We start from the raw sequence: 22,659 nt of genomic DNA, 5'->3' as shown, positions 1-22,659 counted from the left end.
TAATATTACTCACTGAGGCTGTGTACTTTACTCAGAGAGGCTCAAAAGTAATACATGGCAAAGCTCAGGAGTAATACATGGCGAGGCTCAGGAGTAATACATGGGGAGGCTCAGGAGTAATACATGGGGAGGCTCAGGAGTAATACTCTGCGAGGCTCCTTAGTATTGCTTTGAAAGGCTCCCAAGTATTTCTCTGCAAGGTTTCTTAATATTACTTTTCAAAGGCTCCATAGTTTTACTCAGAAAGTCTGTAGTATTACTCGTCAAGGCCTATAGTAATACTCAGCGAGGCTCCATAGTATGACTCCAGGGGGTATTGCAGTATTACCCAGTATTGCCTGGCAAGGTTCCATAGTAAAACATTTCAGAGCTCCGTAGTATAACTACGTTGAGCTCGTTAGTATTACCATGCAGGGCTCCGTGGTATTACTATGCAGGGCTCCGTGGTATTACTATGCAGGGCTCCGTGGTATTACTATGCAGGGCTCCGTAGAATTACTATGCAGGGCTCCGTAGTATTACTATGCAGGGCTCCATAGTATTACTTTGGGAGGTTTATGGTCCTAAAAACACGATGGCTGATTTAAAACTTGTGGTGCTCTGGATTAATGTCTGGGTCCATGAAACTTTTGAAGGAAGTCCTGTTTTCTTCAACACTTCCATTGTGTGTACAGTATTTCCAATGTTAAAAAGGTAACAAAATGAACATTGATTAAATGAATATTGGTGAATAATTTAGGGAAATAAATTCACAATATGCGCGTTTAGAGGTAAGAACTCAGAGAGAGCAGAATTAAACATTTCAATCTAAAGAAAGGAAAATAGGAAAGGATCCACTCTTATTCAACTCTTCCCATGACAGTGCACATATTGACTCGGGGCCAACTAGTGACCAGACGCTCGATCAATGGGGTAAAAAAAGAACAGTTTTCTGCTTGGAAATCTGCCTTATTGATCGCTGAGCACACATTGCAGGAGTGGGTGTCGCCAACTCCAGGAAAAAACGTTTTGTGATGAAACAGAAACACAGACTCATTTGAAAAGTGTTTCAGGAGAAGCTTCGGTTCCGTCTGTGCTCACGATCAACTTACTTGGTGCAAGCTCCTCCTCTAGCTCCTCATCGTCCTCCTCGTCTTCATCCTCCTCGTCCGTGTCGGTGTCGCCCTGACCCTCCTCCTCCTCCTCCTCCTCGGCCATGTCGTGTTCGTGGATCCAGTGGCCGGGCAGCAGACCCGCGGCGTCGTAGGAGTTGCACAGCGGCCCCACGATGTGAGTGATGAAGGACTCCTGCAGCTTGGCCAGCTGTGGCGAGGACCGGTCCATGAAGGGGCTGATGGGTAATCCCAGCCCAGCTTCCTCATCGCCCTGACAATAAGAAATGAACAGAGATGCACGTTCACGTTGTGATTAAAAAGATCCATCTGTGGAAGTAAAATATAAATGTTTAAAGTTGACTTTTAAAATGTGGAAACATCGAATACTCCATTTATTTTTTAAATAATCTAAAACACGTTTTAAAGACATTCAAATATATCGGCAAAAAATAGAATCAGAATTATTTGCTTTAAAACATTCAATATTTTCTTGAAGGATTTAGATAACATCTTCAAAATATAAAATGATACCATTTGTAATGAGGTGGGAAATGTCACCTGAACGTTTGATTACAGCTAGCAATGTTAGCAACTAGCTAAGCTTGCAACAACATCACTCAGTTCTAAATGGTCTTCACCAACTAAATGTTTGATTACAGCTAGCAATGTTAGCAACTAGTTAACAACATCATGTAATGATCTGGAGCTTGTAATCCATGCGTTTGTGTCTTCTCGCCTGGACTATTGCAACAGTTTATTTTAATGTCTTAACAAGAAGGATCTGTCTCGCCTGCAGTTGATAAAGAACTCTGCAGCGAGAATTCTGAGCCGCTCAAGTAGAAGAACTCACATTTCTCCGATCCTTAAAACTCTTCACTGGCTGCCAGTTTCTTTCAGGATCAACTTTGAAATTCTGGTTCTTACTTTCAGAGCTGTTCATGGTCAGGCTCCTCCTTACATCACTGATCTGATCCAGCCTTACACCCCAGCTCGGGCTCTGAGGTCTGTGGATCAGAATCTACTGATGGTTCCTGAACACGGTTCAGGACCAGAGGAGAGAAATCCTTCCAGACTGTTGCTCCTAAGCTTTGGAACGATCTTCCTCTCTCTTTGTGTTTGATGGAGTCTACTGACTCCTTTAAGAAACATCTTAATACGTTTTTATTTGTTCAGGCTTTTCCTTGATTTTATGGAACTCCTGTTATGTTATCAGTTTTATCTTGATCTTTAAAGTATATACTTTATTGAATATTGTATTGATTTTTTAAGCGCTTTGTGACCCTGGTCTGGAAAAGCACTATACAAATAAAAATTACTTACTTACTAATTTTAAAGTTTTTTTTTTACAAACATTATATTTGATACAGATCCCTTTCAAACAACCAAAAAGAACATATAGGTAATTAAACAATGTAGTGGGAACTGACTTAGTTTGAATGTTAAAGGCAGTATGTTAAACTGCGAGAATAGATATACATTTTTATAAAAAAAAAAGAACGGATTTTAAAGTATAAAGGGCTGAATTTTAATAAGGAAATCGGAAAATGTGGTTAAAAAATGTGTTTCGATTATTATTTGTAAAATGTTATTTGAAAATAACTTTCTTGAGAATCTAAAATATTTTTTTTTAATAGAGATATTAAAGAGATAGTTTCAAGTTTCCATGAATGTTTGCGATGTTGAAGGGCTGGTACCTGCTCATAGAACTCATTGACGATTCCTTCGGTCCACTTCAGGTGCAGATCGCGGACTTTGGCGGGTCCATTGATGTCCGCTAGCTTGATGCAGACCTGACACACCAGCAGTCGGTCGTTCTCATTGGTCCAGTCGATCCCTGGACTGTTTACATCGTTTACCTGTTGAGCAAAGCATGGGATTCAGCTACTTTTCTTGCATAACCCCCGGTTCTAGATCTAGGCCTACCTTGGCGTTAAACTCGGCCAGGAAGTCAAAGTGCTTCTTGAGATCGGTCGCCAGGATCGCCTCGATGACCAGGAAGCGAAAGCGCTTGAACTCCACGTGGTCCAGGTTCCCGAGGAAGTTGAACTCGGGCCTGGACAGGTAGAGGTTCCAGGCGGACGCAGCGTGGTGGTTCTCCAGCACCGACCGGTCGTTGTATAACACCGCCTGTGTGTGTGTGTGGGGGGGGGGGGGGTAGAGATCTGTCAAGGCAGGAAGTGCTGACGCAATTGAAATGTTAGATTTTTTTTATTAAGCATTGAAAGATTTAATTCAATAATTTGTATATTGACTTTTTTTTTATATTGAATAAATAATTTAAATATTTTATTTATTGAAAGGTTTGTATTTACTATAGGGTTGCATTTGTTAAATATATTATGTTGTTTTTATTTTAATTTTTTTTTGTTTTAAATCGACTAATCCATTTCAAGTATTTGGTCTTTAAAAGCTTTAATTTGTTTTGATTGAATAATGAACTTTGTTTAAGTTTTTTTTTAGTAATCTATTTTTTTTTAATTATTATTTTTTTAATTATTCCATTTCTTGTGTACTCGTATAGTTTCATATTTAAAATCAAATACTTTTAAAAATATTTTTGAATATTTTTGAATATGTAGCCTTTTAAATTCAATAGTAACAATTTTGGTTCAACTGTAACAACAATATAAAAAAAATATTTACTTCAGAAGAAGACTTTAGAACTTCAGAAATTAATTAATATGTTTGATATTAATATAGGTAGAACTTTATTGATCCCTCAGGTCATATATACTTGTAGAAAACGATTAATTAATATTGAAAATATTGAATTTAGAAATTACTTAAATAAATGTAATTACAATATGAAACCATATGTAAAAAAAAATTCAAAGATACATTGTTTTAAATAAATGATTGAAAAAAGAGAATTCAACATTTCATTATACAAATGATTAAATTAAATTAAATAAATAAATAATGTTTAACAAATACAGAAATTCAGCAACGTTTCTACAACTAAATAATTGAAATGGATTATTCAATAAAAACAAATATTAACAACATAAAAAAATCAATATTTCAATTTAAATAAAAGTTAAATTCCACAATTCAATCTTCTTATGCCTGATATTCTTCCATACATGTCGGTCCGAGGCGCTGGCGATCAAAAGCATGAGGGATTTACTCCTAACCCACTTTCATGGTCGAACAGGGACACGAGAAAGAGTTTTCTCCACAAATAAGCCTTCTTAAGGGTAACATTAAGTAGATTTATAATCACTACAATCAAGCAATTCACTCCGAAGCATTCATGTGGATTACGAAGAGGAAGGTCATTAGAGGGGATTGTTGACCGTGCGGTTGAAAATTAACTTTACCTGGAGAGCGCAAGATTGCCACTAAAAAAAAAAAAAAAAAAAATCACGAGGACAGAGTTTTTAGGTAACCGGATCGGGGTCCGGGCGTCACGTGAAGGGAGACGACCGGCCGAGGCAAAGGTCTCTCCATTAGTGGAAATGTGTGGACGTGTCGGAGGCAGGACTGGCGAGACAGATGGTGACCATCATGTGACTTTCATGTTTGTAGACAGAGTTCACGTCGGGGCAAGACGTCAGAGCTGATGTTTACTGTGGGTCTGCTGATCTAAGGAGGACATTTAATGCGCTGAGTGGATGCATTGAACTCCTTTTGAAAAATAAACACGGTGTCCAGAGAGCAAATGTTTTTGTCTTCAGTGGAGTAAAATATATGTTTATGTAGAGGTTTGTCACGTGCGACTCTTTCGTTGCAAACCTATCAACGATGTAAGAAAATCAAATATAGGATTAAAACATTATAGTGACAAACTTGAATAGAGTCCGTCTGGGAGCGACTAGAAGTGATTATTCAATAAAACAATTATACTCTTTATATTTTAATCTTTTACATAAAAACCTTTTTATGTAGTGTTTTCTATACCATTCAAATTAATGCTGTAGACAATTTTGTTTTTAATGAGATTCAAATAAAGCGGTTTTATGTTCATGTTTTTGTTGTTATTATGATCCAAAAAAGTCGTTTTATGCTCATATTTTTTTTGTTATTATGATTCAAATAAAGTTGTTAAATGCTCATATTTTTATGTTATTATGATCCAAAAACAGTTGTTTTATGTTTATATTTTTGTTGTTATTATGATCCAAATGAAGTCATTTAATGCTAATATTTTTTATGTTATTATGATTCAAATACAGTTGTTTTATGTTCACATATTTGTCGTTATGATCGAAGTTGTTTATTGAGAAATGTTATGCTGTTGTTATGATTGAAATAAATTGTTTTTATTTACATATTTTAGTTATTACCATTCATATTAAGTTGCTTTCATTAGAAATATTTTGTTGTCATTACTCCAGGTGTTCCTTCTTTTCATTCCTGGCACGAGGGCTAGGAAACGTACCTGAGGTGCATTAGTGGCTACTAAAAAGGCGTTGGTTCGACCCGGATGGTCGTAGTCGTGCATGGCGGCTGCTACATAAAGGGCCATCAGCTCCAGTGCAGGAATGTTCCAGGCTATGCAGCCGTAGCTGTCGTCTGAAAAAGAAGAGCTTTTGGAGGATGCGTAGGACGTCCGGCCCGGAGAGATCCCGCTGTCGGAGTCTGAATCACAAACACAAAAACAAAGGATGGAATGTTTCGTTTGCCATCTCCATCAATGTTAGCTTCCTAGCATGCTAGTCAGCTAGCACGTCCTTCTCACCGGTGTCGCTCCCGGTCACGTGCTCGTTGTGGATCTGCTGAAACCCCGGGATGGGCCGAGTGGTCAAGTACCAGACAGCGTGCAGCACATCAGTAGCGTGAACACGATTGTGATCTGGAAGAGTCGCACGAGATTTCCATCAGACGTGAGCGGGCTGAGAAACTCCAGTTGTTTTTTTTTAATGGCAGGTCGTAAAAAATGAAAACTGTGCAGCCAGAATATGACAACATGCAACACAACTTTATATGACGCTGTATAACACTCACAGGGAATGTCCCTGTAGCCATTTTCCAGAGCACAGAAGTATGACATGAACTCCCGCACGGGGATCTTGAAAATTTCAAACAGACACGTATCCTGGAAAAGGGTGTAAGTCACCTGGGGAAACACAGACCAGCTTTACTGAAACACAAATTAGAACACATGAATATACACAAACATTGAAGAAGTGTCGTCTGGAGGAACACGATGAGCAGCAACATCTTGTCATGAGTCATTGTACATGTTTACACAGATTTTGTGACTGTTACATGAACCTTTTATTTAGAAGTTGTACTTTTCTGAATATATATATATCTTTTTTTGACACCTAAACGGTATATATTATTATTTTAATAAATAAATGAATAATATTAATAAATACACAATTATGAGAGTTGAAGCATAAATTATTATTATTTTAATTGAACGTAGTTTGACGCCTAAAACATATATAATGTTATTTTAACATTCATACTTTGTCAATAAATATTCAACTATTTTCACAGTTGAAGTTCCTGAACAAATAAATATTAAAAATATATCATTGATAAATATTGTTATGACAGTTGTTATAAAAATATATAAATATGAAACTTTTTTTAAACATGGTTAGACACCTTAAAGGTACATCATTTAATGTTAACCTTAATAATATCATGATAAAAATAACATTTATTTTGACAAGTTCCTGAATATATAAATAATAAATGTTATTTATATATTCTTTTTCATTATCAAGTTTAACTGCTCAAAGGTACATAGTAATATTTAAATACTTTTAGATGTATCATTTCAGTTCCAGTCTGTAAACAATTAAACAATGACAGAATAAGTACTTGTAATGTTATATACTTCATATTGTCTCTCTAAGTCGTAAAGAACCAGTAATGTAAACAATAAAAATGTAGAGAGAATAAAACAAAAATATATATAAAGATTAAATATATATTTAAATGTGAATAAATAATGTAAAATATATATATTCTTAGATACATCATTATTATTATTATACATAATTCAGATACAAATGTGTTTGTTTTTTTGTGTGTGTATTAAATTAATCTGTATAATAGCGACCTGACATTTCAACTTATTTAACTTAAGATTTTCTCTGTTGTGTCCCTAGTTTGAGTGACAGGTCCAGGTTATAATTAGACTCAATGAAAACCTTGTGTCCTGACTTTTACTGTCACTCCTCTCGCTCCGTCAGCCTTGTGTTCATCAAACCCTCGTCCTCTAAAACATGTGCTTCTATTCTTCGCCGCGTAGGAAAAGCTGTAAATCGCACACGTCAGCAGAATCCAGACAGTAAAGTCGGGCTGACGGCGCCGCAGGGGAGGACGTGTTTGATTTTCCACACAACAGATGTTTGTCATGGAAAAACTGTGGAGATGCAAACTGACCAACAATGACTGGAAGTACGTACGTAGCTGAGAATTCTTCCCGTTTTCCCTCCCGTTCTGTCCACCAGGTCGAAGATCTGGAAATTCCAGGTGTTCATCCTTTCCATGAGAGCCTCATGGTCCTCCAGCATGGGATCAAGTCTGAACTCCTCGTCCTCCTGCGGGACCAACACAGAGTTGTTGAGCCAGGACGGCGACGAAGGTCCTGCACTAGAACGTCTCTGATGATGGACACCTCGGATTCCTGAGTCTGCTGGTGTGTGCTTGGGTTTTTCTGCTCGTCCGCTTGGCTCTGGTTCCCTGCGGCGTCCGACTCCGAAGACAGGTCGGCCTCGACGCTTTCTTCCCTGATGAGAGGTTCTCCTGCGAACTCCAACACTTCCCCCCCTGTCCACACACCAGCAGAGACCAGGACAAGGACGTGGTTTAGACCCGGGACTAGTCAATGTTCAAGAGACATTTCTGGATTTGAGAATAATCAAATGCAAACAAGGTTTATTTTCTAGACATTTATCCGACAAAATTATAATTAAAAAAAATATTTGAAGACATGTTGATAATGGGACAAGGTACTGCTGAAAATAATTTGAGTTTAGTTCAAATCCTGATGACTATTTGATTAAAACATTTTTCTGCAGAGAAAACCAGCCAACGACTATCGCTGAGTCAGCGTTGTGTTTAGATGTATTATTTTTCATTGGTTTGTTTCGACGGTGTTCATTTTTATTTTTGTTGTTTTTACCTGATAGACCTTGAAGGCTGGTACGGAAAATAATTGCTTACATTTAAGAAGGAATGTGACAAAATATTGATGTTTTTTTGGCTTTAAACCATAATGTATTATAGTTCTTGTATGGTTTGTACTTCAATAAAGTGTGTATAAAATAAAATAATTAGTTTCCCCCCCCTCCCATTAACATTAATTGTGTTGCAATTAAACTTACGGCCGCTAGATGGCAGCAGTAAATATTTCCTCCGCAGCTAAAGGAATGATAAAATCCTGCAAGATCCGATGACTGAGGACGAGAGGATACAGTCGACTCCAGCAGCTTTTTAAGCTGATATTTGGACATAATTTGTTTCCAACATTAATGAAAGCAATTACAACTTCATAAAGAGTCATGCGATCTGTAAATTTAGCAAATGAAATACGGTTACATGTATCGACAATATTGACACTAAACACTACTAAATTTAACAAGTCCTTGGTGTCGGGGTCAGAGGCCCCTGCCTCGTCGTTAAAACAGGTTTATTTTTTGATCAAAAATAAACGTTTAAACTAGTAGAAATGAGTGAAACACAAACTCTATATAATTATGTTTTAATGTTAAAGCTGGTCAGTGAATATTGAAACTGGTCACAGGTGCAAAAAAGGTTGGAGACTCCTTAAGTCGCAGCTGTAAATCCTCATCCATTACCTTCATCCATTAATGTTAAAGCAGCAATATGTTTAAAGAATATTTCATGTTTCATTATTAAGAGTCATTACTCGTGTATTAACTCTTGTTGTTAAATGTTGTAAAAGAAGATTAGGTTCGACTTGAAGGGAGGATCAAGGGAGGTTAAACCAAAGAAGGCTATAAAGTGTGATATTAAAGTATATCAGTTCCACAAGAACATAGAATTCAAACGTCAAAATATTTTCTTTACTTAACTTAATTTATTCCTTATGAATTCCATTGAATTCTTCGTATTTTGAACGGTTTAATTCTTGTTTTTATTGTACAATTTAATTCAGTTATTTCTACATTGAAAACGTTCTAAATGAATACATATTTTGCAATCATTTTAGTTTGTTTTAATCCTTGTTACAATAATTGTGAGAAATACATTTTCTAATTATTATTATTATTTTAAATCATAGCCGTTTAAATTCCATATAGAAATGTTGGTACTATTAAACAAAAGGTAAAACTCAAATTATTGAATTCAATTATTTAAATGCTTAAAAAAACCTTTCAATAAAAAAAAATCAAAGTTTAAAAGTTAGTTATGTTAAAATAAAAAAATTCAAGTTTTCTGATTGATTGACTGTCACCGACATACTTCAATACGTCACGAGTGTTCTACCTGAGCGCCTTCGTTGAGGTTCACTGTTGGATGATTGGTGGCTTTCCCCTGATTCAGCCTTCAGCATCTGACGACCGCAACTGACGACAGCAGAGAGTGGTTTAGAAAACACGGACAGAAACGAATCCAAACGTTGACGCCGGCGTCACCTGGTGCAAAGAGGGAATGTGTTGCCCCGAGAGGCCTGCTGGAAATCAGGCATGCTGAGAGTGTAGCTTAAAGGTTTGTGCAGGTTGAGACTGACGCTGGGTTTGGTCAGGAAGTCGGCTGTATCCGGGAACTCCACGGGGGACCTGGTGACCAGCGAGGAGCCCAGCCCCGGGGGGCTGTGGCTCGGGGACGTGAGGGGGCTCAGGCTGGGAGAAGCACCTTAAAGTCACAAGAGTGGGTCAGACGTCTGCGATATTTCTGATGTTTCTCTGCACGTCTTCACCTGCTCTTCTGGACCCGGCGTGGTACGTGAGCGTGACTGAGGACGACCTCTGCTTGGGAATGGTGAGCAGGTTGGGATTCGGCCCGTTGGACAGAGCTGAGCTGGATCACACAAACACAAAATGTTTAACAAATATTTCCTCATCGTCTCTATATAATATATTTATTCTTAAAGGGGGAAATGGCGCTTTACTACCACCGTGCGGTGAGAAACAAGTACTACATCAACTGACAATTAATTAAATGTAATCATAACTCGGTAAGAAAATCAACATAGTTCCTAATAATAGATCTAAAAAATCCACTACATACAATATACATCATGTTTGGTGTAAAAATATTCACTTTTGTTTAGCGACAAAGTCCAACAAAGGACAAAAAAAGCTGTTGATCAAGAGATAAGTACACGTACGGCTCGCCAACTTTGTGTGTGAACATTTACAGACGTGTGGACAAGATAGTTCAGTGGCATGTTTACCGAAGGATACACGTTCATGTCGTCCGATAATTTATCATGAGAGCGCCACTGTAGTTTCACAGGCGAGCAAGAGCGGGACCAGAGCGTTGTGCGTCATACAACTTAATAAACATTAAACACCAGGTTAGCTTAGGTGGAATTTATTAATCGATCACCGCGCAGCATTTATATGAGTGCAACAAAAACATGTTTTCCCCTGAATAATAAAAGAAATACAGATAAGACACGATAAAAACATGACGTAAAGTGATTTTTAATTAACATCTTAACTTTATTTAAGATCATGTGACTGGATAAAAAAGCAATAATTTCATGGCATTACTTACTGAAAATGTAGAATCATGTTGTCAGACAACTTTGTTATTTTATAGACACATTCATATATATTTATATCAGCAAAATAAGCCAGTTAAAGAAGCAAACTATTATTAATATTATTTTGGACAGTATTTTTTTTCTGGTGTTGGTTTCAAAGGTCATTTAATTCTGCGTTAAAATTTCTATTGTTTTTTAAGGTTATGAATTCGCAACACTGGTGCAGTTACACGTATCCAACAGTAGGGGGAGACAGAAACGAAATGGGTTCATTCTTCCAAAATGATCAACAATGATTCATAAAAGTTTAGTTTTTTCTCTACAGAAAAAAACCGTAGTTATCGTGTTTTTTCCAACCCCTGGACAAGTAGACAACTAGTTTTCAATTGACTTTATGTAATACAAGAGTGCGTTCATTGTTACATTTTTTCTAGCTTGATTTAAACTCTATAGAAAAGAACAAGATTGTGTATTTTGGTTTGTATCTGTATAGTTGCTTTTTTTATCTTGTCGAATAAAGTTTTCTCTACACCTCAACATAAAATACCATGAAATATATGAGGACAGTAAAATGACCTCAGGTGACTCACAAATATGTTCATGAGGGATCATGGTTCACAAAATTAAATTAAATTAAATTATTTTCATTTACATTTGTTATAAGTCGTCTTCGCTATAGTTTATTCTTACGTTCTTTTTTTCATAGTTATTGCAAAGGTTCAGCAGATATAAAGCAATTTCAAATAAACATACATGATGTCATCAAGAATACCTGGTCAGGGTATGCTCTGGAAGGATTCTCTTGCCACTGCTGCGCTCCCACCGGGATGAGGAGAAGTCCAGAGGAGGCAGAACGGAGGATGAGGTGGAGCTCCGCCGGGGCTGAGGAGTGGGGAGACTGTTTCTGCTGCTCAACCCCTGAAAAAAAATCATTTTAAAATGAATCGTCTTACAGTTGGTTTTCATATCTCTCTTCCTCTCTTCTGAAGAGCCACAAACCTTCATTGTTTTCCTGTCGTTCCGCTCCACGGAGTCTTCCACCTCGTCGCAGGGGTAGAAGCCTGGAAAGGGGGTGAAGGGGTTAACTCTGGGGCGACACGAGCCCGAGAAGGTTCCCATCAGGCTGGAGACGCTGCGCAGGGACGAGATGGTTTGAGGGGACAGGGACGAGTCCGTCAGGAGCTCCGACAGCATGTTCCTGGCCTCGTTGATCACGGAGAGGTCCACGCCGTTGCCGATCGACGCCCCCTGCCATGACACACGGTTACTGCGGTCAGGTTTCACAAAACTGAGTCAATAAGTGACGACAATGTTGAGTCATATGGAAGTATACATCAGTGGCATCAGAATGGTTGAATGTAAAATTTTAAATGTTGAAACTTTGACTTTTTAAAAAATCGAAATGCTGTATATTTAGGACATTATACACACATTTTTTATTATTATTATTATTATTATTTTGTTTTAATTATTGAATTTTAAAAAATCTTCTTTACACATAGAGTTTACAATTCTAATTCCAATAATTCCAGAAAACATTTTCTAAATTTAATATTTTTCAATTAGGAACCTTTTTAAATTCAATAAAAAATGATTAATTTTAACCAGACAATACCAAAAGAGTACCAAGCGACAACATTTTGGATGTTAAATACAATATTCTGAAATGACATACTTCCATAAAGCTGTGATGTTTAACATGAGAAAATAGTTTGCAAGAGACCAAGATAAACATCAAATCACTCATCAACCACCACAACAACCATCCTGTTGATGAAGTGAGAATCATTATCACTGAAACATAAAGCACGTCTTCAGGGAGGATTTTTTATTTTTTATTTCATGTCCTAAGATCAGGTTTCTGAAGAGGAGGTGGTCCTGCTGGCTCCATCATCCTGGACTTTCAAACGTTACTGGAACCAGAACCGCAGTTTACACTCAGAAAATGCAGTACAGTACAGTGACCCCTCAGCGTTCAGGGGACTCGACAACACCAGTGATGTTAATTATTTATTATTATTTATTTTAATATAAAGTATCGATATTCAACAACGCTGAGCAATGTTTTTTGGCTTTATTTTATATATATACAGTATATATACACACTATATTTTCTTTTTTAATCAATTAACAGGGTCAAGGACTTTGGCAATACTTCAAATATATCCTTGTCCCTACAGTTTTGCAATATTTCTATGCCCCTATGTATGTATCGTGATTCGCATCATTTACCATTTAGTTTCCTGACGCTGAAAAGAAGGACCAACTAAAAATCTCACTAGTAGACCCAGGACTGCCCAGAAGTCGTGGAGGTGAATTTATGGAGAGTCTGGTTTTCTTTTATTTGAGTGCTGCCCCCTGAAGACCTCTTTTTTATTTTTAGTTCTTCTAAGGAGCCCCTGAAGCATGGGGTGACAAACTGGTCCAGAAAAGGGTGGAGAGGGTGCAGGTTTTTATTCCGACTAGTCGAGCACACATGAGTTAACGAATCAGGTGTCGACTTAAACAAGCAACACCTGACTGACAATTAATTGACTTCTGTCTTCAGACGCCTGATTGGTTCAACTATATGTGCTGGACTGGTTGGATCCATAACCTGAACCGTCTCGGCCCTTATTCTGGACAGGTTTTGACGCCTGTGCCCTAAAGGCACAAGGTAAAGGTGGAAAAAAAGAGCTTGAGAATGTGACTTTTCAAGGTCTTTTTTAGCAAAACCTCTTATCAAGATCTTTGTTTTTGGCTGCCGAGAGCCTCCGTAGATTGTCATCAGCAAGACTTCTTGCGCACAAGAGCAATTCCCGGAGAGGAAATATCACAAATGAAACCTGACAAGCTAGGTGTGGTGGCATTGAGGAATTAATCAAAAAAACCTCTGGCGATTTTTAATAACTTCTCTAGTTTGTTTTGTTTTTTCTTCCATGTCCCCCTTTAGGGGTGGGTGTAGTTATTTTCAGACATTCTTTCTCATAATTGTTCCAGATTACAAAAAGAGTGGTTGTTTTTAAAAGTGAAATCAATGCATGGTTTAAAAAGAAAAACCATGCTTTCTATTAGAAAGTGCAGCAGTGGAAGTGTGTAACCAGAGCTCCCAGCATGCCTCTGTGTCACCTGATAACTCCAATAAATCCATGAACATTGAATATTACTGACCTGATACTGCGGCTTGTACCAGTGTTTCAGATCCCAGTCCCACAGGATCATCTGCACAGAAAAAAAAGAGGAAACGGTAAGTCATGTGTTAATGTGTCGAACTGGTGTGTATCGAAAGCACAAAAGAGGGATTGAAATGAAGAATTTCCTCCGTCATTCGGTGAACTTTTGACTACAGGTAAGTAAACTCTTCCTGTGCTGGCAACAGTCTCTCACCGGTGGAAGAAAAAAGAAAAAAAAAGCAACTGAAACCACCATAATGCGTCGACAATGGGGCTGTGAGATCTTATCTGGCTGCAACTACGTCATTGGGTGGTTTTTTTTTACGCTCGTCTGCATGGACCCGAGCGACAGCACGAACACTCGAGTTTGAGCAACGGCAGCTGACCTGAAGTAACCCCTCTCTCTCAGGGGGAAGCGAGGATTTTGTAATAAAAATGTTCCCCATATTTTCTTGGAAAAACAGGAGACAGCGCATTCCTTTCTGCATGCCATTACCGTTGTTTAACGCTAGAGGGGGTGGCACAGTTTATGACATCCAAAATAATAACTTGTGTTGCAAAACTAAACAAACGTGACTACTGAGGTTGAGAAGTTATAGAAAACAAAAACCTTAACTTGTATAAAAGACAATAAAATCAGAACTTTGTTAAATAAACTATAAATATAATTAGTATTCGACATTACCATATACACGTTTTTTTTATTTTTATTTAGATTCCTTCAAATATCAAAACAACTTTTAAAATGATAACAAAAACACAGGTTTAATGACATGTAACATTGACAGTCATCTCATCTAAAAGATTGATAAAGTGCACTTCGGATAAACATATGGTTTACGTAACACAGAAAATGCACAATACAGACCATGCATGCATGCAAAAGATGTAGATAAATATATTTAAATACTTTTGCCATTCAAAGGACTCGAGAAACTTCACTTGATACTCAACATCAGACATTAGTATGAAATAAAAAAAATATACACCTTCAGGCCATCAAATTTTACAATGTAATAAAACATTTTGTTTTCAAATTTTAACACTGTGACTCGCAAGAAACATGTGCGATTGATCGTTTTTAATCTACTTTTTATCATTATTAATCTGATTTAAAACCACCGGATGAAGCGAAATTTCTAAAGAATGTGCAGGAAGTAGAGCACAGACCACCTGCAGAGTCTAAAAGTAGCCTTTAAAAGTGTGACAGCATTGGAAACAACTCCGTTCAAAGCACAATAGTCATCCAAAAGTAGCTCCAAAATGGTTGGAAATAAAAGCAATGGTCAAATGGTGAAGCACATGTGCGATGAAGTGTTTCGTCAAATGAAATGCTCGTGACCATTACTCGCTCAGAAGTGGTGGTGGGACTAATCAAAGTGGGCTGATGGGTGTTTGTCATCAGCATGTGTACGATGCTGCCAAACATTTAATATGGCAAATAAGCTCTGCCATGGCAACCCGACACTGAGGCCTGAAAACAATGCGTAGCACACCATGGCAACGGGATGGTGGGAGACGGTCACCGGCCTGAGCCGTTGGCCTTTCCGCTTGGTTACAGCAGGTATAAGACCCGTCACAAACACACACATAAAAAAAAGAAAGTAGACACAAGACTGTGTCGCAGCAGCTACACAAGAAGAAAATGACGCAAATGTACAAATTCATTATGAACATCTGGAAACAACTGCACGTACTCTTGCAATGTTCCGAAGTTCAAATTCCCAAAAGATGCTTTAGTCATAGATCCTCAATATTCCTTCTATTATACCGGACTACTATAGCGCCCCCATATGGTTGTTTATTGACAATGTTGAACCTGTCGTTTGGCGGTCACTGCCCTTGGAATATTTTCAAATCTTTAACATTTACTCTGTTAGTATTTTCTATACCGTTTTGACCTCCATATATAAAAGCTTTTTTAGAATAGGTTGGTTAGATGCAGATAAATTTTAGTGGTGCACTGTAACTTAATCTGGATTTAGGAAGGTATTGTCGGTTTTACCGTCCACACTTATATGGCTTCACACTGATGCTGCAAACACACCAAGCTCCATTTTTACAAGGGGTGTGAGAACATTTTTTTTTTTTACGATACAGTATTTAAGCATAGTATCAATTTATTTTAATTAATTTTTGTATAAATTGTACATTTCAATAAGGTATGCGTCATATAAAATCATTAATTTGTGGGTTGTTTTTTCACCATTAAAGCAAAGGTTTTTATCATTTTTGTGTTGCGATTCAACTTTTGTCGCTAGATGGCAGCAGTCATTACGTCCTTCGCTGCGAGAGGAACCATAAAATTCCCACAAGATCTCAGCGATGACTGAGGACGAGAGGATACGGTCAACCCCAGCATGTTTTGAAACTGATGTTTGGACATATTTTGGTTTAAAAAAAAATTCAAGTTATTGGAAAATACAACAAATACAACAAATACATCCATACACAGCCCACATTTTTAGAACCAAAAAATGGGATTCTTTTGCCCCTAAAATTTCTTCAACTCTTCAAATGCTTGTAGTTGAAGTCTATTGCTACCTAGTGACATTTTTATTTTACGTATTTTTTTACAATTAATTTATTGATCCGATTATCTTGTATTGTTTATACATTATGATATAGAAATGATTATTGTGGTTACAGTACAATATATACAATAACGATAAGTCAAAAAATTATAATACAGCTAATAAATATATACATTAAAACAGCACTTTGTTTTAAAAAACTGTTGTCTTATTTCATTTTGTGCAACAATTAAAATCCTTATCTACCAAGAAACAACCTCATCTACTGTAAGAAGCAGAATCCACAGAATTTGACACGCTGGGTCGTACAGATGAATATCAGCAACACCCGGAACACCAGCAAACCAAAAATCCACAGGAATACTTAACACGAGACAAGTAGTAAATTATCCATCTCAGTAGTCTGTAAACGTGTGCGAATTCAGGCACCCGCCGGGTAACACCGGCGTGTCATATTAGCTGCGCCCCGACACTGCGGTGCGAGAGGTGGGGACGACGCTCCAGCTCATAAAAACATGGAGGAGGAGACGGAGAGGGAGAGCGAGTGTCGATGGCAGCCAGGCAGGACATCTGTATGGAGAGAACATCCGCGCTGACGTCAGCAGGCAAGCAACACACTTATGACGTCAATGGCCCCGGCCGGCGTTTGCACTCGCTCACGATGCCAAGACACTCTCGGCAAGGAGAGATGATGAGGTCGGAGGAGAACGAAGCACATAAAATTGTTTATTTAAGATAAGCCGCCCAGATAGCGAGTCCTGCGATCCTGGTGTGCGTGTCCCTCCCGTGTGTGTGTGTGTGCGTTTGGCGGCCCGGGAGACGGCGTCGGAGCCGGAGTCCCGGCCCCGGGTTTGTTGACAGAAAGCCAGTAAGTGAGGTGATCGACGGAGAGGGCAGAGTAGGGGGAATAAAAAAGCATCTCTGAACTTTTCACCTCTTAAGGGTCAATTATGGATGAAGGATTACGTGTGTCGGTAGATTCATTTCAGTGCTCTGAGCGAGAACAAACACAATGATGTGCGTTTGTTCTCGTTCAGGATCCTTGTTTCAGGAGGGATCGCAAAACTGAAAAGAAATATTAGAAACAAGTATATACTTTGTTGAACAATACAACAATAATTTAACTCCCTTCCCCCCCACTTCTTTACTCGTGTATGCATTTTAATATTTATTATTGTTTATTTATTCATCTTGTTATTGTGCTTATTTCATATTAGTATTTTATTATTGTTTTTTGTGTTCATTATTATGGTTCATATTTCTAATATGTGTTGGGGAATATCTCATTTCTATCTATTAGTATATCTTAAATATCTTACTATAATGCGTTTGTATGATGAGTCTGTGTTTTATGAACTATTGTGACGACCTAAATCGCCCCTATGTGGAAAGAATAAAGGCTTTTTTTACGTGAGTTGAAAATAAAGATGATGAATTTGACCTGAGGGAAGTGTGGGTCAAGAGGACTGCCTCTTAGAGCAAACAAACAAATGTACTTTAGATTGTTGCTATTATTTATATTTCAAAATAAACAACGAAAGATGATGGAAACACACATCCAGCCGGGTCTTCATAAGGTTAATGGTTTGCCAGCGTCAGGCTAGTGAAACAGATCTCACTTCCTTACAGGCATTTTCTGAAGTTTTAACGACCATTTGTAACTCAACTCCTGTCACGTTACATAAGACGCGGCAGATACCACTAATCTCATTGTCACCTCGGGCCTCCTCAACCGCTGCGTAACCCCCGCCGATGAGCCGCTTTCACTTCAGGACGATCATTGGAAGAAGCGGCGATGAATCGAGACAGTAGTACATGGACATGTAAGCGAAACAAAACAACACGTCGACCGTTCGACACGAGCGCCGCGCTGTCCGGACTCGTGATTTATAATCGCACCAGGACGCGGAGGTAAGAGTACACAGACACAATATGCCACAGTCGCTGATGAAATTACAACTGGGAGTTTAATATTTGGATCGTAAAAAAAAAATGGTGGATAGCAGCCAATGAGGTCATTAAGGAGATTTGAAACAGGAAGCAGGGCAACAGATTAGTCTCTCTTCAGATGAATGCTCTGAAGAATCGACCAAAAAAAGGCAGAAACGTGTGGGAAGTGGAAAGAAATGAATTGGTTTCATGATTTCTTTGACAAAAGATGACACAAGTGATTATGGAAATATAACTGAAATAAGGGTTTGCATCGTCTTCTGTCAAGAGTTGATACGAGACGATGTCTTCTGAAATGATTTCTTAAACCATCTATCCATACAACTTTATTGGTGGCAAGTACAACAAACTAATCTAAACTCTTCTCTCGCTCTTCCATGAAGTATTGGTATATATGTGTTGCAAAGAAAACAAATATAGATGCAAACTTATCTTTGGTTCATCAAAGAACCACTTCCTGATGACTAAGAAAAAAAAAGCTTTGCTACAATTTAAAATACAAACACTTCAACAACCTAGGTGCCTAAAATAGTTTGCCATGCATTAAGATAAGTTTCTGGAACTTAATGAATTCTAAATAAAAATGTGTAACTTCCGTGTCTGTATAAAGTTCACAAGTTGGTTTCAAGATGGGAGAGAATATGGTAAAGTTACTTGTGAGAGTTTGTTACTTCTTTGAGTTTGAAGTTAAAGTACATTTGAAATATAAGTAAGTAAGTAATAGTTATTTGTAAAGCGTCTTTCTAGACCAGGTTCACAAAGCGCTTGAACAATCATAAGCAACACATAGTTAGAAATACATAGAAATTTAAAAACTCTAAAAGTCCGAGACAACATAAGACGAACCCGGAAGTCCCAGAAAATTTGGAAAAAGCCTACACAAATATGCACTGCTGAGCAAGGCAGTAATATTTGTCAAAATAAATATAGATAAAATAAACTGGTAAATAATAGATAACACACATTTAAAAATGTGACTAATAATCTGATCTGAGTTTTAAAAAGCAACAGGATGCAACTCTTTCAAAATGACAAGTCGGCAACAAAATGCAACAAACTTGACTCGAGAAAAAACTGATGAACGTTCACTGAAGCACTGCTATGGTTAATGCCTTCCGTGCTGTCTAGGTATTACACTTAAAGATCTACAGCTGCAGATGACATGTGTAACTCGTGCGGGACACTTAAATAGGTCAGCAGTCTGTCGCTGGAATCACACAGACAGTTAAACACACACTTGAATATAGTCTACCTGACTGGAATGCATGTATTTTGGACTACGGGTTAGAGTCCACACAAGCATGGACGGAAATCACACCCAAAATCTTTTTAATGTCACCGCCGGTCTCCGTGTTTGCCCAGCAGCTTGTCATGTTGACATAACAGAAGCTGCCTGTAATATCAGTGGCCAGTAGGCTGTGGTAACTTTTCATCAGGGAGCCCCAGACTTCCCTTTCCCCGGCCACTTTAGTCTGTCGCTGACCAAATACGACAAACTGTTTCATTATCTAGTGGATAGAGTTTTTTTTTATTTGAGGAGGAGGAGGAAAAAAAAGATGTTTTATTCTCAATGAAAAGGTTAGTAAGGTAAAAAGGGACACTACATAAATATTATATCAAAGTAAGTATGTTGACGATTATTGAAATATAGGAAATACATTTGATTCCATTTTGACAATCCAGCCATGACATATAGCAAAATAATTATTCTGCTTAACGGCCTATAGATACCGACTCTGTAATGTGACCAACAGCGGTCACGTCCGGTACATGGATAACATCAAGCTGTACGCCAAGAGTGAGATATCGACTCACTAATACTACCAGTATCTATAACAGTGAAAGCAGAATGTTGTTTCGGTTTGAATAGTGTGGTGACAAAAAGAGGGAAGGTGGTCCATACAGAAAGCATTAAACTCCCATAGGGCAGAATTGCAGGTTAGGACAAAAGTTACAAATATTTGGAACACCACAGGAAATGACAACCACGAAGAGGCTGCTAGGAAAACAGCTAAATACAGCAAGAAAGTAAGTAAGGCAAGTCCTAGGGAGTCTGCGCAATGATAAAAAGAAGGACCTATGCCCTACCAGTGACCAGATACCCTACTGGGATAGGGGGCTATCCTCTGCATGGCATCTACCATCTCCTGTTGTGTTATCAGTTTTATCTTGATCTCTAAAATATATACTTTATTGAATATTGTTTTGATTGTTTAAGCGCTTTGTGACCCTGGTCTGGAAAAGCGCTATACAAATAAAAATTACTTACTTACCTCGCTGAAGCGGCTCATATGAACAAATCCTACCAACTAGAGGGGGTTTGACAGAGTGAAGGCACAGATGTACTCATTGGCACATGAACAGGCCTTGAGCACCAGAACAGTAGGGACCTGGGTCTACCACACAAGGCAAGATCCCAGGTGCAGACTGTGCAAAATGGGCTGTGAAACCACCCGACATCAGGGCGTAAAATGCTGGCAGGTAACGCATTCATGGAACACCTCAACCAAGAAGCCGGTATAGTCAGCGCGAGGTGGAAGCAACTCCAAAGTACCGAGCCAGGATTCTTTTGGGACTTACAGATTCATAACGACTAGAAGGTCATGGCCAACCTACCAGACATAGGGATTTAAAACAGTAGTCGTAGGCATAGCCATCCAGAGCAATAGCAATGTCAAGATAAAGGAACATGTGGAACTGGAAGAATACCAGGTGCTCAAAGAACAGCTAGAGTAAGCCCTTAAGGTTGGAGAAACTCGGAGTAGAAGTGGCTCCAACAGATCTTGAAGAAACCTCAGCACTTTACTCTTATAGGGAGTAAGATATATGAGACCCACTAGGTCCAAGGCCTCTGGAAGAGGACCTGTGCTAAAAGAGGATAAACAACCACCACCTCAGAGTGGGGGATAGTGTTAGGTAGGATTTGTTGTCGGGTTATTTAATAGTGAACTTAAAGAGATGACAGATTTTTTTAAAGGTTCTATGACATGCCATCATTGCTATCAACATGTTTTTTCTTAGTGTGACATTGTTGACATTTACGGCCTCAATTGAGGATTTGGTCAAAGCCAACTTCATGTTCTTTATCTGGCACCAAAGTTGAAAGAAGTGATGCATGTGTTGACCGACCACAGCCTTTTCGGACCACTGACGAGCTCCAGAGCCATTTAGATTTTGGACGGTGGGCGGCAAAAGTGCAACAGGAAGGCTCTACCTGATATGGCCATGAGAGCTGGATCAGGGAGGCTCAGCGCCTTGTAAGGGAACATCTAGTTTTATCATGGAATCAGTGCAGGCTCTTCTCATAAACACAAGCTAACGCCTGAGCCCTGCAGCTCTGGCCAATAACAAGCCTGTGAACACAAATGCCATCCATCAGGACCGAACTGGGTGGTGGTGACGCTGGTGGAGGGGGGTTAACAGGGAAGTGGAGGACAGGCATATACACAGAAAGAACATTGAGATGGGACAACAAGAGGAGTAAGTTGAGTAAATCATTCACAGACAAGCGACTCGACTGCATGCACCGATCTATTCCTCCTAAGACTACCAGGACTATGTAATCGATTCCCTTTGTCATTGAACACGTATTTATATTTATATATGGATTTTTTTTCTTTTTTTTTTAATGTTTTTTTCTCACTTAATATTTAAAATACATGAAATACATTTTAAATTTCATTTTGGATGAAGAATACTTTTATGGTTTATATATATAAATAAAGTGTATAAAATAAAATGAATTGTTTTTTTCTAATTTACAAATACCATGCAAATATTCACAGAGTTTGTTGATTTTTGTGTCGCATTAAACTTCCAACCGCTAGATGGCAGCAGTTTTTACATCCTGCGAACATGTTCAGGAACAATGAAATCTGACGGATATTCCGGCGGCAACTGAGAGCAAGAGGATACAGTCAAATCCATCGGCTTTCAAAGCTTATGTTTGGGCGAATTTTTGTTTCAAAACAAATGAGAGCAGTTACGACGTTTAGTCATGTGTTCATTCTGTAACACCAGAGTCAAGTTGTGTGTTGACATTCGATATTAAGGGCATCAACAGTAGGTGCTAATCCTATAAGTAACCGACGTCACTGTGGCTTTAGTCGTATGGAAAGTGACTTTACCACTAATGCCCTTATTATGGCAAATTATTTAAATAGTTAAGACCTGAGGTCATGACCTTGTAAATTCCTTGAGAGCCCCTTGTTAACACACTTCTGTAGATATTGGCTATGTTTTGTTTTTTTCCCCAAACAGGAAGTGCGAAGATATTCCGCGAAACCACC

The 22,659-nt window shown here is 38.3% G+C and overlaps 1 protein-coding gene across 1 annotated transcript in view; it reads right to left on the bottom strand.

Annotated features, from left to right (window-relative positions):
* The window catches only part of pde3b (phosphodiesterase 3B), a 44,197-nt gene that overhangs the window by 4,176 nt on the left and 17,362 nt on the right, over nucleotides 1–22,659 (bottom strand). Inside the window, exons 2-15 of the mRNA XM_087793722.1 lie at nucleotides 13,885–13,935; nucleotides 11,734–11,982; nucleotides 11,507–11,652; nucleotides 9,943–10,043; nucleotides 9,659–9,878; nucleotides 9,510–9,589; nucleotides 7,675–7,826; nucleotides 7,463–7,597; nucleotides 6,042–6,153; nucleotides 5,776–5,889; nucleotides 5,476–5,675; nucleotides 3,018–3,221; nucleotides 2,789–2,950; nucleotides 1,092–1,365 (exon numbers count right to left, since the gene is read on the bottom strand). Coding sequence (XP_087649848.1) covers nucleotides 1,092–1,365; nucleotides 2,789–2,950; nucleotides 3,018–3,221; nucleotides 5,476–5,675; nucleotides 5,776–5,889; nucleotides 6,042–6,153; nucleotides 7,463–7,597; nucleotides 7,675–7,826; nucleotides 9,510–9,589; nucleotides 9,659–9,878; nucleotides 9,943–10,043; nucleotides 11,507–11,652; nucleotides 11,734–11,982; nucleotides 13,885–13,935 — 2,200 coding nt within the window. The remainder of the gene's footprint in view (nucleotides 1–1,091; nucleotides 1,366–2,788; nucleotides 2,951–3,017; nucleotides 3,222–5,475; nucleotides 5,676–5,775; nucleotides 5,890–6,041; nucleotides 6,154–7,462; nucleotides 7,598–7,674; nucleotides 7,827–9,509; nucleotides 9,590–9,658; nucleotides 9,879–9,942; nucleotides 10,044–11,506; nucleotides 11,653–11,733; nucleotides 11,983–13,884; nucleotides 13,936–22,659) is intronic.

This window comes from Callionymus lyra, chromosome 6, assembly GCF_982586985.1.
Source record: "Callionymus lyra chromosome 6, fCalLyr1.hap1.1, whole genome shotgun sequence".
Lineage (NCBI taxonomy): Eukaryota > Metazoa > Chordata > Actinopteri > Syngnathiformes > Callionymidae > Callionymus > Callionymus lyra.
This window is presented reverse-complemented; position numbering and strand designations above follow the sequence as displayed.